We start from the raw sequence: 12648 nt of genomic DNA on the forward strand, positions 1-12648 counted from the left end.
TTAAAAAGTTGTATTAATTCAAAGACAAATCATTACTAAAATATACTACATGTGTAATCCATTGAATAAACTTGTTACCAAATATTGTATAGCAGTTACAATAGTTTACCTTCTTGTTTCAAATATTCATATTGAACATAGAAACAGAATAATTAGTGAACTATTCACCGTCTATGCCTTTATTAAAATTACCGTTAGCATTCAATTTCACAAGTTTTTCTAAAACCATAGTGGTTTTACTGGCAATTCTGACATTTTCAAAAATAGTTGTATTATAATATATTTTTAAAGTGAGTATTTTACCCTCAAATTCACATTGGAGTAGTGTAATTGAAGTAGCCTAGTGGGACATTTACAGGCAGTGTTACTTTACTTTTTATTAATATAAATAATACTATTAATGAATGTTATAAAAAAAACTATATTTTTTCTGTCGTTCAACATAAGCTTTTGTTACTTCGAGACAACAATATTCACAAGAATTTCAAAAAAAGTTTTTTAAAGACCCTAATAATAATATAAAAGATATATATAATACATTAAAATCTAGTGCAAATTGTATCGTCATTTCCACTTACTAAATTTGCATTTATGAAACTCAAAAATTCAACTTAAATTATATAAGAACGAATTAAATTTTTAATATCCAACCACCTTTTTTAAAATCAATTAATAAAATATTATAATATACAGATAGTGTTTAACTACCGATAATAATTATTACAAGCAAATTATATACAGAATTCTTTATTGATATAAGAAAATAAGAAATTAATGAGAAACTTCAAGTAGTTCGTATTTATTATTAATATAGAATATAACAGATGTTATGGAATTTCATCAAATGAAATATTTTTATATGTTCAGCTAATATACAGTTTGTTACATTATATAAAAACTAAGCTGACATGTCTATTCTTGAACATTCCGACTAGATATTTTAATGGAATCAAGTAATAGATCTTCTGAGAAATTCCTGAGGAAGTATTGTGTCCCATGTAACAACGTAACACATAACATGAAGGGAAAGACCTCCACTCTCTTATAAAATCACCACAGACACTGTTTTATCACAATTTTAGTCTCTCGCCAAAAGGCACTATCACTCCGACTCGGCTGGAGTGTGCCATGTCAACCTCTCTTCGTAGAATGCAATTACCTAAAACAAAACATTATTAATTATCTACAATGCATGTCTCAGTTGCAGTGCAGCATTGAAGAAGGAAGTTAAAAACAAGCAATAATCTATTTATTTATACATTTCAAAAATCATTTACCTGTTGGGGGCACTTAACATTAGCAACTTTAGCCGGTACTAGTTCAGCTTCATCTGAATCTGCCCATTTTATTAAAAACATCAACTCTCCTGTAGCGTCCGATGCTCCTGTAAATATAAGTTACAAATAAATAAGCAATATCTATAGTAGTGTACAGCTCGATTTATAACTGCCATAAAGATGTTTTAGTTGTATACACATACTGTATATAAGAAATACATTCTGTATGCATACGGTTATATTATTATTATTAAATATTACAGTGTTACATACATTATCCAGTGAGGAATACAAGGACATGAAGTAGGATGATAAATCATGGATAAATAACATGTACAGTTCTTAATAGTCATCATCTTTATTCAATAGTGTGAGATCACATGAATAAAGAATTTTCTGTTTTTACAACAGAGTTGTGTAAATTGGTATTGGATTGCTTTCAATGTAGGTTGTGCTTCCTCATCATTACTATTCCATTATTTATTATAAAATATGATATAAAGTTATTCAATGCATATTCTGCATAAAAATAAATGAATAATTATTATTATTATTTGTTAGTCTAGTTTTTATAATGTTTTTGGAATGAGGACCATGTTGTGAGAAAGGTTTTGAGAATGGATGTGGATGGATATAGAGGTAGGGGACGACCCAAGAGACGATGGATGGTTTGTGTGAAAGACGAATTGGTTAGAACGAATGTTACTTGTGAGATGACGTCCGACAGAAGTATGGAAGAAAAAGACATGCTGCGCCGACCCCCAAGTAAAATTGGGATAAGGGCAGGAGGATGATGACTAGTTTTTATAATATTGTATGGAATACTAACTACTGAATTTATTTATTGAAAATTGGTATTGTAGTCACTATAATTTTATTTATGTATATTGCATATATACAATTCTTCAAAGTAACAGTACATACCTATTATTTTTTCTGCTTTAAGACCCTTCTCGAAACCCGATTTTGCCTTGTCATCTTTCTTTTCCTTCTTTGAGTCTTTGTGTTCCTCCAGAGAAGACACACTGGTCCCTCGTCCCTTGCGGCCTGTTGTACTTGTATCATCACTAGATTCACGCCTCCGTTTTTTGGTGCGCTCTTCAGTTTTTTTCACTTTTGCCTAAAATATTTTTTGTTTATAATTTTGAAGTCTCTTTAATTTTGCTCAATCTTATCTTAGATAAGTTTTTAGATGTTAGAGCTGTTTAATGAAATGAAAAAAAAATATTAAATTTCCTATTAATGTAAATAATAATCATTTAATGCTGTTAAAAATCCTTTGAAATTACTACACAAGACATTTGATCTACACAGCAGTTTTCTATAATTTTATAGACAGAAAGCACCACAGCTTTTACTGGCAACCACAAATAACTTTTCTATATAACCCCATATTCATCAGGCCTGTTAATTGCAGCCAAATTGTTACCAGACAAAAACCTTTTTTTAATAAGATTGAAAGGAATATGTATATTTCCTTTATCATTCTTTCAATGAAAATAACATTGTCAGCTACAAAGAACAAATAAAATTTAATAATGAATTAAACCACAAAATGGCTAATGTTTTAAGCTATGACATCTTCAATTAGGTATCGACCCACACACACACACACACACATACACAGAATAAATGTGAAATCAATTGTTTTCTATGGAGAAAATAAAATTTCAATCACATTATAGGAATAAAACTATATGCTATTATAACTTACTGCAATAAAGTATCGTAATTATCCATCTGATATTTGCAGAATATATATCACATAACCATAGCATACACTTAAGAAAAACAATTTATCGGTAAAGAACACAGTAATGCAATGAGGCTAATCAATCAAACTAACAAATAGGTTTGTTAAATAAATAACCATTGCAAGATAGTAGAATTAAAAGTCAGCTAAGTGTGACTTACCACCAACCTCTCTTACAAAATTGTGATATTTTAATACATATTAAATGACTAGTTCCAAACACATTCCATTAAAGACAAAAATATACTAATGTTGTATCCTTTCAACTTTCGTAACAGTCATCACAGAAGGGCTCCTGCTTTTTCTAATTCAAATATGTTTAATGGAATGTGCCTGTAATGGACCCATAAGTCAAACTCAACAACCAAAAACAACTGACTTACTACAATAGAAAAAATGTAACACAATACATATTCAGTTAGAAATATTTAATCAAATATTGACACAAATGTCACGCTTAGCAAAGATTTAAAGCCTTAATTATTTCTATGAGTTACCTAGTGGCAATTTAATAAAACTTAAATAAAAAAAAAAATAGCTGAATTAGTATTCAAATATTGTCTAAAATGAGTCAAATATATCGGTGGAAATAAAATTTAAATTGAAGCTTTTGTAGAATAGTTCTTAATACAAACTTCAAACCTAACCTCTTTTTCCTTCCTGCTGTCTTCAAATGTTTTAATCAATTCCTCGCAGTCCAGATTTTCTTCTGGTTCCCAAGTACTTTCCTCTTCTTTATAACCTTTCCATTTTAGAAGATACTGTACCTATATGAGATACATATTTTTTAGCCAGACATCCTAACATTGCATTAATATGTTACTTATATTTTATATAGATATAGTTAACTTATAACCTAAGTGCTACAGATTGCTATTAATTACTTACTTGAAGATTAAGATTAGTTATTTAGTTCAGAAATTATTGGCGCTATGAAATTTTAATTTCGTAGACATACATAGTTTAAATTAATAAATAATTTCAATATTTTGAATATTAAATTTTTTTTTTCCGTGAATATATGTTTATTTAGTTTAAATTCTACTTGGCAGTTATGTCTAATCATATAGTACGACGGTTTTACTTAATTTATTACTTTAAGCTGAACCTGAATAAAACTACTTGTTTGACAAAAAGGTAAAAATACATGTGTAAATGTCGTAAAAATTCGCTAACCTCAGAAGCTTGAAATAATAATCTACATAGGAATATTAACTTTATAATAATTGAACAAGTAATAATTTATAACCAACCTTTCCCTTCACGGTTCTCTTATTTAAAACCTTTTCAACAACGTACTCTTCTTCACTGGAACCGTCGCTGGTTTCTGTCTTTTTGTCTTTACCCATGTTTTTGTAAATAAAGTAAATAAAATGCTACGCTAAATAAATAAGAAATCAAAGTCTAATGTAACCGCTAATATAAGCCACAAAATTCCCAAAATGGCGCGCAGACTATAGCTTGTAAATATGCCAGTATGGCAAGTGGCAACTGGAACTGGCAGACAATAAATGTTACCAGATATAAATAAACCACTAAATAAAGTTATTTAAAAATATATATTATTATTTATGTACGTATTTTGAACAGAAATATTATTTTGTATGTAAAATTGATTTCCAAATTGTTCTCCTACAAAATTTATATAACAGGCAATAAAAGTTATTGATTCAAACAGATACAAAATTTCTGAAATAAAGTTGAGAGGTACAATTTGGTTAAGGTGAGAAAATAAGACAGGCTGTAAATAGCTGGAAGAGGCATAGTTTTCACTAATCTCGCTGATCACTAAGGCGAGAAGTGGGTTTTTGTAAAATTATAAATTAAAATACAGTTTAGATAGATGCTTTTATTTTAGATCAGACACTTATCAGCATTAATACTAAAAAATATTAACGTTTATAATTGTTTAATATAATTTATTAAATTTAAGTTTTGCATAAATTTATGTTTAGATAAAGATGTGATAATTAAATGTAAACTATTATAAAAAAATACATATTGATTAATTATACAATTTATATACCATAGAGTACTTAAAAATAATACGTTGCTTCTGTGTGGTGTGTGTGTAACTGTGTAGTTCAATTTAAAAAATATATATGTCAAAAAATATTCAAACTATAGAATAAGTTTGACAAAATAAACATATTTGTAATAATTACACCACAAAAAGATTAAATATATGTTTAGAACTGTATTTAATTGAATATATTATAATTTATAAACGGATAATTATTACAATTAGTTACGAGACGAAAAATATGTATTATAGAAAGTTGGTGTTTATTTACGTAGATACTCCATAATTATCTTATTGCCTCGATATTGCAATCGATACTTAAAATGAAGATAAAAAGGACACCTCAGCGAGAAGTTGATGAAAGCTCCAGCAAGAGAGTTAAAAGTATAAACAATAATGATTACTTTGAAACTACTTTAGACGAAAGTGGCTTACAATTACATTCACCGCCAGAAAAGTGTATGACATCACATGAAACAATTTTAATTACTCGAAATTTAAGAAAATCTTTGCAAAAGCATAAAGATTATCCGCGGAACGTGTCCGAATTCTTCGAAAACCTAAAACAAAGATGTGATGAGCAAACTTATTTAAAACACTATTTATATCCAAACATTGTTCGAGTAGCCGGCGAAGGTTCTAGTGAATCCTATTTGAATGACAGTCTAATTAAAATCTTATTAAATATTCCTGTTCTACAAAACAAATTGATAGATTACATTTTTGAAAAAGCCATTGATTTAGCTGCTGATTCTAAATGTGGACCATGGATACAAGCTATATTAAAATGTTTTTCTAGTCTTGATAATGTAGTTGACAGTGATAAGATTGCTATAAATCTCATAAATCTCTTAGATGTAACTTCAGAAAAAATGGTTCGCTTAGAAATTATAACTGCTATTCCTGATATAATAGGTGATCAGGCACATGAGAACATAGCAACAGAGATGAGTCGGATATTGAGTGAGGATCATGACCTTGTACCTGCTATTTTAGATTGTCTATCTTATCTATGTTTATCTGATGAGCAATACCAACAATTACAAAAGAAAACGTTAAATATTTTAATGGCATTACCTAAATGTAATCATTTTCCGAATTTTGTTAAATTCCTTCTAATGCCTGGACGAACTGTTGACAGTGCATATTATGAAGCTGTGCTTGGTCTTAGGAATGCACTTGGTTGGCCAACGTCAATTGCAAAACCACAAGATATTGCTTCTAGTCAGATTTTAACAGTTTCTGCCATAAGGACTTCTGTTGTATCATCAAAAGTTATTGCAAATGCTTGGTTGAAAGTTATTACAAATTGTCAACTCAGCGCTGACCATAAACCAATTGATTTTATAATAATTCTAATTTTGTATTCTACAACTGAAGAAAAGCAAAAGCAGGTAGAAAGTGTGATTAAAAAACAAGTTAAATTAAATATTTTAAATGAAGAATTGTTAGATGATGCTTTTGCAATGTTTAAACCAATATTAAGAGATTATTTAAAAACACTTATAAGTTTAACAAATTCTCTTTTGAAATGTAGAGGTGATGTTAAAGTTCAACAATTTGCTTCACATATTTATACTTTAATGTTTTCTAAGCTTGAGGATTGCTGCCAAAGTGTTGTGGCAGAACTATTGCAACTAGGATTAGATAGTAAACAATGTGTTATGAACATACTAACAATACTAAATAATGTTGCAGTTAAAGATATGTCATTGTTAAAACCTCAAAGTGTTCAAATGTTGACTCTACTCGATAGAATGGATGATATGACTTTATCAGAAATACGAGCTGTTATGAATTTAGTCTGTGGTCTTGCATATAGTTATGAAAATTCAGTCATTAGGGATGACATACATATGATTGTCAGAAAAGAATTAGGAAGTTCAAACCCAGTAGTGAAGATCCAAGGTATTCTGGCTGGTGTACATGCTGTAAAATACCTAATGGCTTCAACCGATGAAGAAGTTTCTATAGAATCTGTTGAAGATGTTAGTTATGGAACCATTAACCATCTACCAGAGGGTGATCTCCGAGAGGCAGCACAGATTATAGAATTAATCAGTCGCAGTACAAGACAGTTTCCTGACATGATAGCATTTTTTTATGATGAATTGTATAAAATAGTGCAATCAGTAGATTATATTAATTCACATTTTCTCAATTGGATTACTGAAGCTGTGACTAATGATTTACAACAGAATTTTATCATTGATGGCTTGGAATGTGATACATTTGAGGACTTGAAATTGAGCATGCAATATTGTCTCAATACAGATAGTGAAATGGATAATGTTATAGCCATTAACATTGGTGGATTGACACTAAATACAAGACAAGATGTCAACATTTTAATTTTGTCTCCACTTTTTCAACTCGTCCAAGCTCTACATACAAAAAAGCATGATGGAAATTTATCAAGTATAGACGCATTGTTGGGATGTCCTGTTATTATGCCGATTTTTGATATTGATTTAATTGAGAATATGAGTAATACAGCAATCACACATGTTTTAGATTGTCAAGTACATTGTGTTAATTGGTTTCGAGAATTGTTGAATGCATTTGCTTCTCAAAATGATCCAGCTTTGAAACCAAAGATTTTAAACAGAGTATTGAATATACAAAAGCTAGAAAAAACAATAGATGAAATTCTGTTGCAAAGTAATTTAGTATATAAGCCACCAATATCTACTTTCAATCTAAATAATAGTAAGATTCATGCTTATGAGAAAAAAAATATGAAAGTGCAAAATACTAAATCAAAAATACAAAAAAAAACACAAGATGTTTCAGTTCTTACAGAGACCTTAAAAAGTCAAGCAAGTGTACGAAATAATAGTGCTGTAAAAAGCAAAACCACTAAGCAAGTCCAAAGCATACCATTTAGATCATTGAACTTGACATTACTGAATCTTCTGAAATGTGAATTGACTGATGGTAAGAACGCTGAAAAGAAATTAACAATGGATGTTTTTATATTTCTATTAAAATACATAAACGCTCATTTAGAAAACATATTACTTTCGAAAATTAAAAGAAACACATTTCTTACCAAAAAAGATGACACAGAAGCTTATAATCATAAAAAAGCGGAAGAATGTGCCCAGCTTGTTAATGAAATGCTGCCAAAACTTGTGGATCACATGAAGTTCATTACAACACATTTAGATGAAAATTATTTTATTGACCTTGAACAAGATGATAAAGATCTTTTATATGATAGTGATATGCTAGGCTATCTATATGGCCTTGAGCACATATTAAACATTTGTACAACATATTTTAAATGGATTGGTTTTAAAAGCCAACATAAAAGTTTGTTGAAAACTTCATTACGTACTATTGCACACAGCTTAGATGGAGAAAGCTCAACTTATGTTCAAGATTTAGTATTATCTGTTGCTAAATATTTACAGAGACATGAGAAATACTGCATTCAGCTTACCACAGCTGTATCATTGTTTGAGAACTTCAAAGCAATTCAGGAATATTCTTCAAGTCCTATGATAACGCAAATCATTAAAGAGCTGGCAAAGAAATTCCTTTCTAATCAGTGGAAAACACCTGACGGTGTTGCTGAAAAGGGACTATTTCTTAATCAGTGTGTTGATAATTTTGCTAGAGTCTATTTTACAAATAATCAAATTTTAGAATTGAAAAATATAACACTTTTATTAGTCAATGATGTGCAGGAGATGGCAAAAACACGTAACAGTACATTAAATTCATTTCAAAGTGTTAATAAGGCCAACTTTCCCATAATATATAGAAATTTAGGTGGTGCACTTTTTCTAGCAACCAAAACGCAGTTAAATAAAAGGTTGACTAATTGTGAACATTTAGATATATGGAAAAGTGTGGGATTAATTTTGAAGTGTAAGTTAGAAATTGCTAAAACACTTGACAGCAGAAACAATTTAGCTGCCTTTTTTAAGAAAACTCTTCCAATTATAAAGCTATTTATTTCCCATGGAATACCTATAATGGAGTTAGAATTCAAAAATAAAACACAGGAAATACTCGAATTATTGAAAACTTTACAACAAATCACAAGATTCCTGCAGTCATTGTGTTGCCATTCTAGATTGAAAAAAGATACTGCATTGATTAATAAGGTGCCATATGTAAGGCAACTGCTGGAAACTCTTTTATATAAAGTTAAAGCTATGTTGGCTGCAAATAACTGTTCTGAAGCATTTTGGATGGGAAATCTTAAAAATAAGAATATTCATGGAGAAATTATTTCCACCCAGGAAAATGAAGAAAATGATGGATCAGGGGATGATTGCGATGAACAACTACCAGAGGATGATGATAGTGATGCTACAGATGATGAAATGCTTAATCCTGATTCAAGAAGTCTTAGTGACATTGTTTAAGTTTTTTTTTTTATTTACATATAAAAATAATATTGTTATGGTATTAAAAGTTCAAATTAAATGTCTTTGATCAAAGATTTTATTTTATTCATAAAATCTAGCATTTCTATTTTTAATTAATGTCAAAGATTCTATAGAATACATATAATTTATATATTGTTTTCCTTAATTTGCATTTAATAATTCATCTCGTGCTCAGCGATTGAAATCATTGCGAAGAACATGGAAATCTCCTTAAATGAACTCCCCTTAGGATTATGAGATAGGATTAGGATGTTTACAGGCTGTTATTATCGAAAAACTTTATTTTGATTGTGCCTACAATAACTTTAAAAAAATAATAATACTCGAATTTGGTAATATTAACATTTCGATATTACTAATGGAATCATCATTTTATAAATTACCTGTAGAGGTATAAATCTAATTATAAAATTAACTAAAATTGAAATTAAGCAGTATACACTGCAGTTACAATTTTGACTATGTAATAATTTAACTGTATTATATGGAATGGGAACGGCCAGCTAGTATGTACTTATGAGCATACATTAAACAGAAATAAAGAGATAATTTTAACGATTTAACAGACATAATATACATAGAGTCTGGCAAATGAAAGATGAGAATGAGTTTTTTGTGGAGCTTTTTATATGACAACACCAGCTGAATTGTCAAACGTCATTGTTCCGCCATTGATTCGTTTTGATTACATTGTTCACTTTCCGCAATTACTACGTTTTTGAGGGTTTATGATGAAGAAAACTATCAAAAGTAATGTTCGGAAGTTGTTGCATACTATGATATGTAAATACAAAGAAAAACAAGAGGAGAGAAACATTGCTTTCAAGAAGAAACAAGAGTATTTACATGCGATATCGTCGTTTTTAGGTTAGTACGAATTATCAATTTTGATACTTATGTTTATCCAATAAATTTACTCGTCGTTACTCACTATTTAATACGAGCATAATAAAACTACGCGTGTATGTAGGTACTTATGTCAGGTTAAGATAATATTGTTATTTGCTTTTTAACAGAAGGACTCGGGGATGTCACGGGAGTCGATATTGTCAAAAACACTTTAAAAAAGTTATGTGAGTTGGAGAATAAAGAAATTTTATTGACCGTAAACCAATACATGGCAGAAATTGCTTCTTACACTGGTACGTACATATTTACAGATGTATTTGAAATTTGATAAGACTCAAACTCTAAATCAATTGCCATATTTTAAGACAGACATGTTCATTGTTCATGCCCAACAATATGAAAATTTATTAGTCACTGTAAACATATCAAAGTGAAAATTTGAAGATTGAAATAGAACATTAACATACTAGAATAGAATAGAATTCATATTGTTGAGTATATAAATAAATAATGAAGGTAATATATGTGGTTACATACCACATCTGTATTATGTGTGAAGTAATTATATTCTTGGGGCGTAATTATGTACAAAATACCTGTAAACTTATATTTTCTTTATTTTTTGTAGAGGTAAGTGTGTCAACACTTAATAGAATCAAACATGAGGGGTTAGTCAATGAAGGTGTATGGAATACTCCAGGAAAAAAACGCCCTCACAAGAAAACTGTTTCAAACTTGGATAGCTTTGACATTCATGCTATACGAAACAAAATCAATGAATTTTATACCGTAAAAAAAGAAGTTCCAACATTAAGGAGTCTCTTGACAGACTTACAAGAATCCATTGGTTTTTGTGGCTGTCGTGAAACACTGCGACATATATTGCTTTCAAATGGATTTCAATTCAAAAACAACAAAAATGAACGCTCATTGTTAATTGAGCGTTATGATATTGCTGCATGGAGGCACAAGTTTCTCCGAACAATTGCTACAAAAAGGGCAGAGGGTAAGCAAATTGTATACCTTGATGAGACTTACATTCATAAAAACTATAAACCCAAGAAATCGTGGCAAGGTCCATCTACGAGTGGTGTTGTGGAAAACATATCTTCAGGAAAGAGGTACATTATTGTGCATGCTGGGCACGAAAATGGGTTTGTACCTAATGCGTTATTGCTTTTTAGCACCAAATCTAAGAGTGCTGACTATCACCATGATATGAATAGTCAAAATTTTAACAAATGGTTGACCGAGAAGCTTATTCCGAATTTGCACAAGCCCAGTGTAATAATCATGGACAATGCCAGTTACCACACTGTGCAGAAAAATAAGACCCCGACAATGACAAACCGCAAAGCCGATATTCAAAAGTGGCTTGATGAAAATAATATAGAGTATGAAGAATTTTTCTCAAAAGAGGAATTGATGTGTGTAGTAGAGAAGCATAAACCAGACCCTATATATGTGGCAGATGACCTTCTCCAGCAGAATGGCCATGAAGTATTAAGACTTCCTCCGTATCATTGCGACCTGAATCCAATAGAGTTGATATGGAGTTCAGCGAAACGACTAATCGCAAAGAAAAATATTGGCTTATCTGCAGCAGACACAGAAGAACTTATTAAGGAGACATTCGCGAACATAACTGCCTCAGATTGGAAAACAATGACTAACCATGTCATTAATGTAGAGGATAAGTATAGAGAAAGAGACAATAATGTCACATTAACAGAATTCATAATAAATGTTGGCAGTGATAATGATACAAGTAGCTCAGAAGAATCGTTATATGAATTTTTAGAGTCTGATTTTGATTACTCTGAATAAATAATAATAATATTTTGTTTTTTATTTATTAATAATTGAATTTACTAATAATTATTTAACATGAAAACTAATGAATGGGTTGGCATGAAATTTGATATGGGAATCGATTTAGATAATATTTTATGTAATAGGCGTCAATATTTGGGGCTTCACTTTTTAACTCATGAATTGGCCAGGTTCACATTATTTATTTATTTAAATCAACCGGACGAATATTAGTTTGAATTGTACAATATAGAGGCAAATTGATAAACTTGTTTTAAAATTTAAAATAAATTAAAAGTATCAAGACTGGTATTCGCATTACAACTCAGGGATACCACACTCTGAATTTTTTGAATTTGCCGCACTTTCTCATTCTCATCTTTCATTTGCCAGACTCTATTTATTACCTGTCATTCAGCCGTACATCAGTTTTAGTCATAAATAGTATTCTATCTCATAATTGTTTATCATAAACGCGCTTGTTTAAATAAATTTCACAACTTCAAGCCAATCGTTAAATTGGATTAAAAA

At 29.9% G+C, this 12648-nt stretch overlaps 3 protein-coding genes across 3 annotated transcripts; 2 read left to right on the forward strand and 1 right to left on the reverse strand.

Annotated features, from left to right (window-relative positions):
- Positions 1–784: 784 nt before the first annotated feature.
- Positions 785–4500, reverse strand: LOC125077425 (chromobox protein homolog 5-like). Its single transcript, XM_047689378.1, has 5 exons — positions 4284–4500; positions 3678–3797; positions 2202–2397; positions 1278–1384; positions 785–1159 (listed from the first exon to the last, which is right to left on the reverse strand). The coding sequence occupies exons 1-5, from the start codon at positions 4377–4379 to the stop codon at positions 1103–1105; spliced, it is 576 nt and encodes a 191-aa protein (XP_047545334.1). The 5' UTR covers positions 4380–4500; the 3' UTR covers positions 785–1102.
- Positions 4501–5196: 696 nt separating this feature from the next.
- Positions 5197–9435, forward strand: LOC125077423 (Fanconi anemia group D2 protein). Its single transcript, XM_047689377.1, has one exon. The coding sequence runs from the start codon at positions 5377–5379 to the stop codon at positions 9430–9432; it is 4056 nt and encodes a 1351-aa protein (XP_047545333.1). The 5' UTR covers positions 5197–5376; the 3' UTR covers positions 9433–9435.
- A 693-nt stretch (positions 9436–10128) lies between these two features.
- On the forward strand, positions 10129–12132 carry LOC125076929. The gene is made up of 3 exons (XM_047688667.1): positions 10129–10323; positions 10473–10598; positions 10934–12132. The coding sequence occupies exons 1-3, from the start codon at positions 10185–10187 to the stop codon at positions 12130–12132; spliced, it is 1464 nt and encodes a 487-aa protein (XP_047544623.1). The 5' UTR covers positions 10129–10184.
- Positions 12133–12648: the final 516 nt, after the last annotated feature.

The sequence above is a fragment of the Vanessa atalanta genome, chromosome 3 (assembly GCF_905147765.1).
Source record: "Vanessa atalanta chromosome 3, ilVanAtal1.2, whole genome shotgun sequence".
Lineage (NCBI taxonomy): Eukaryota > Metazoa > Arthropoda > Insecta > Lepidoptera > Nymphalidae > Vanessa > Vanessa atalanta.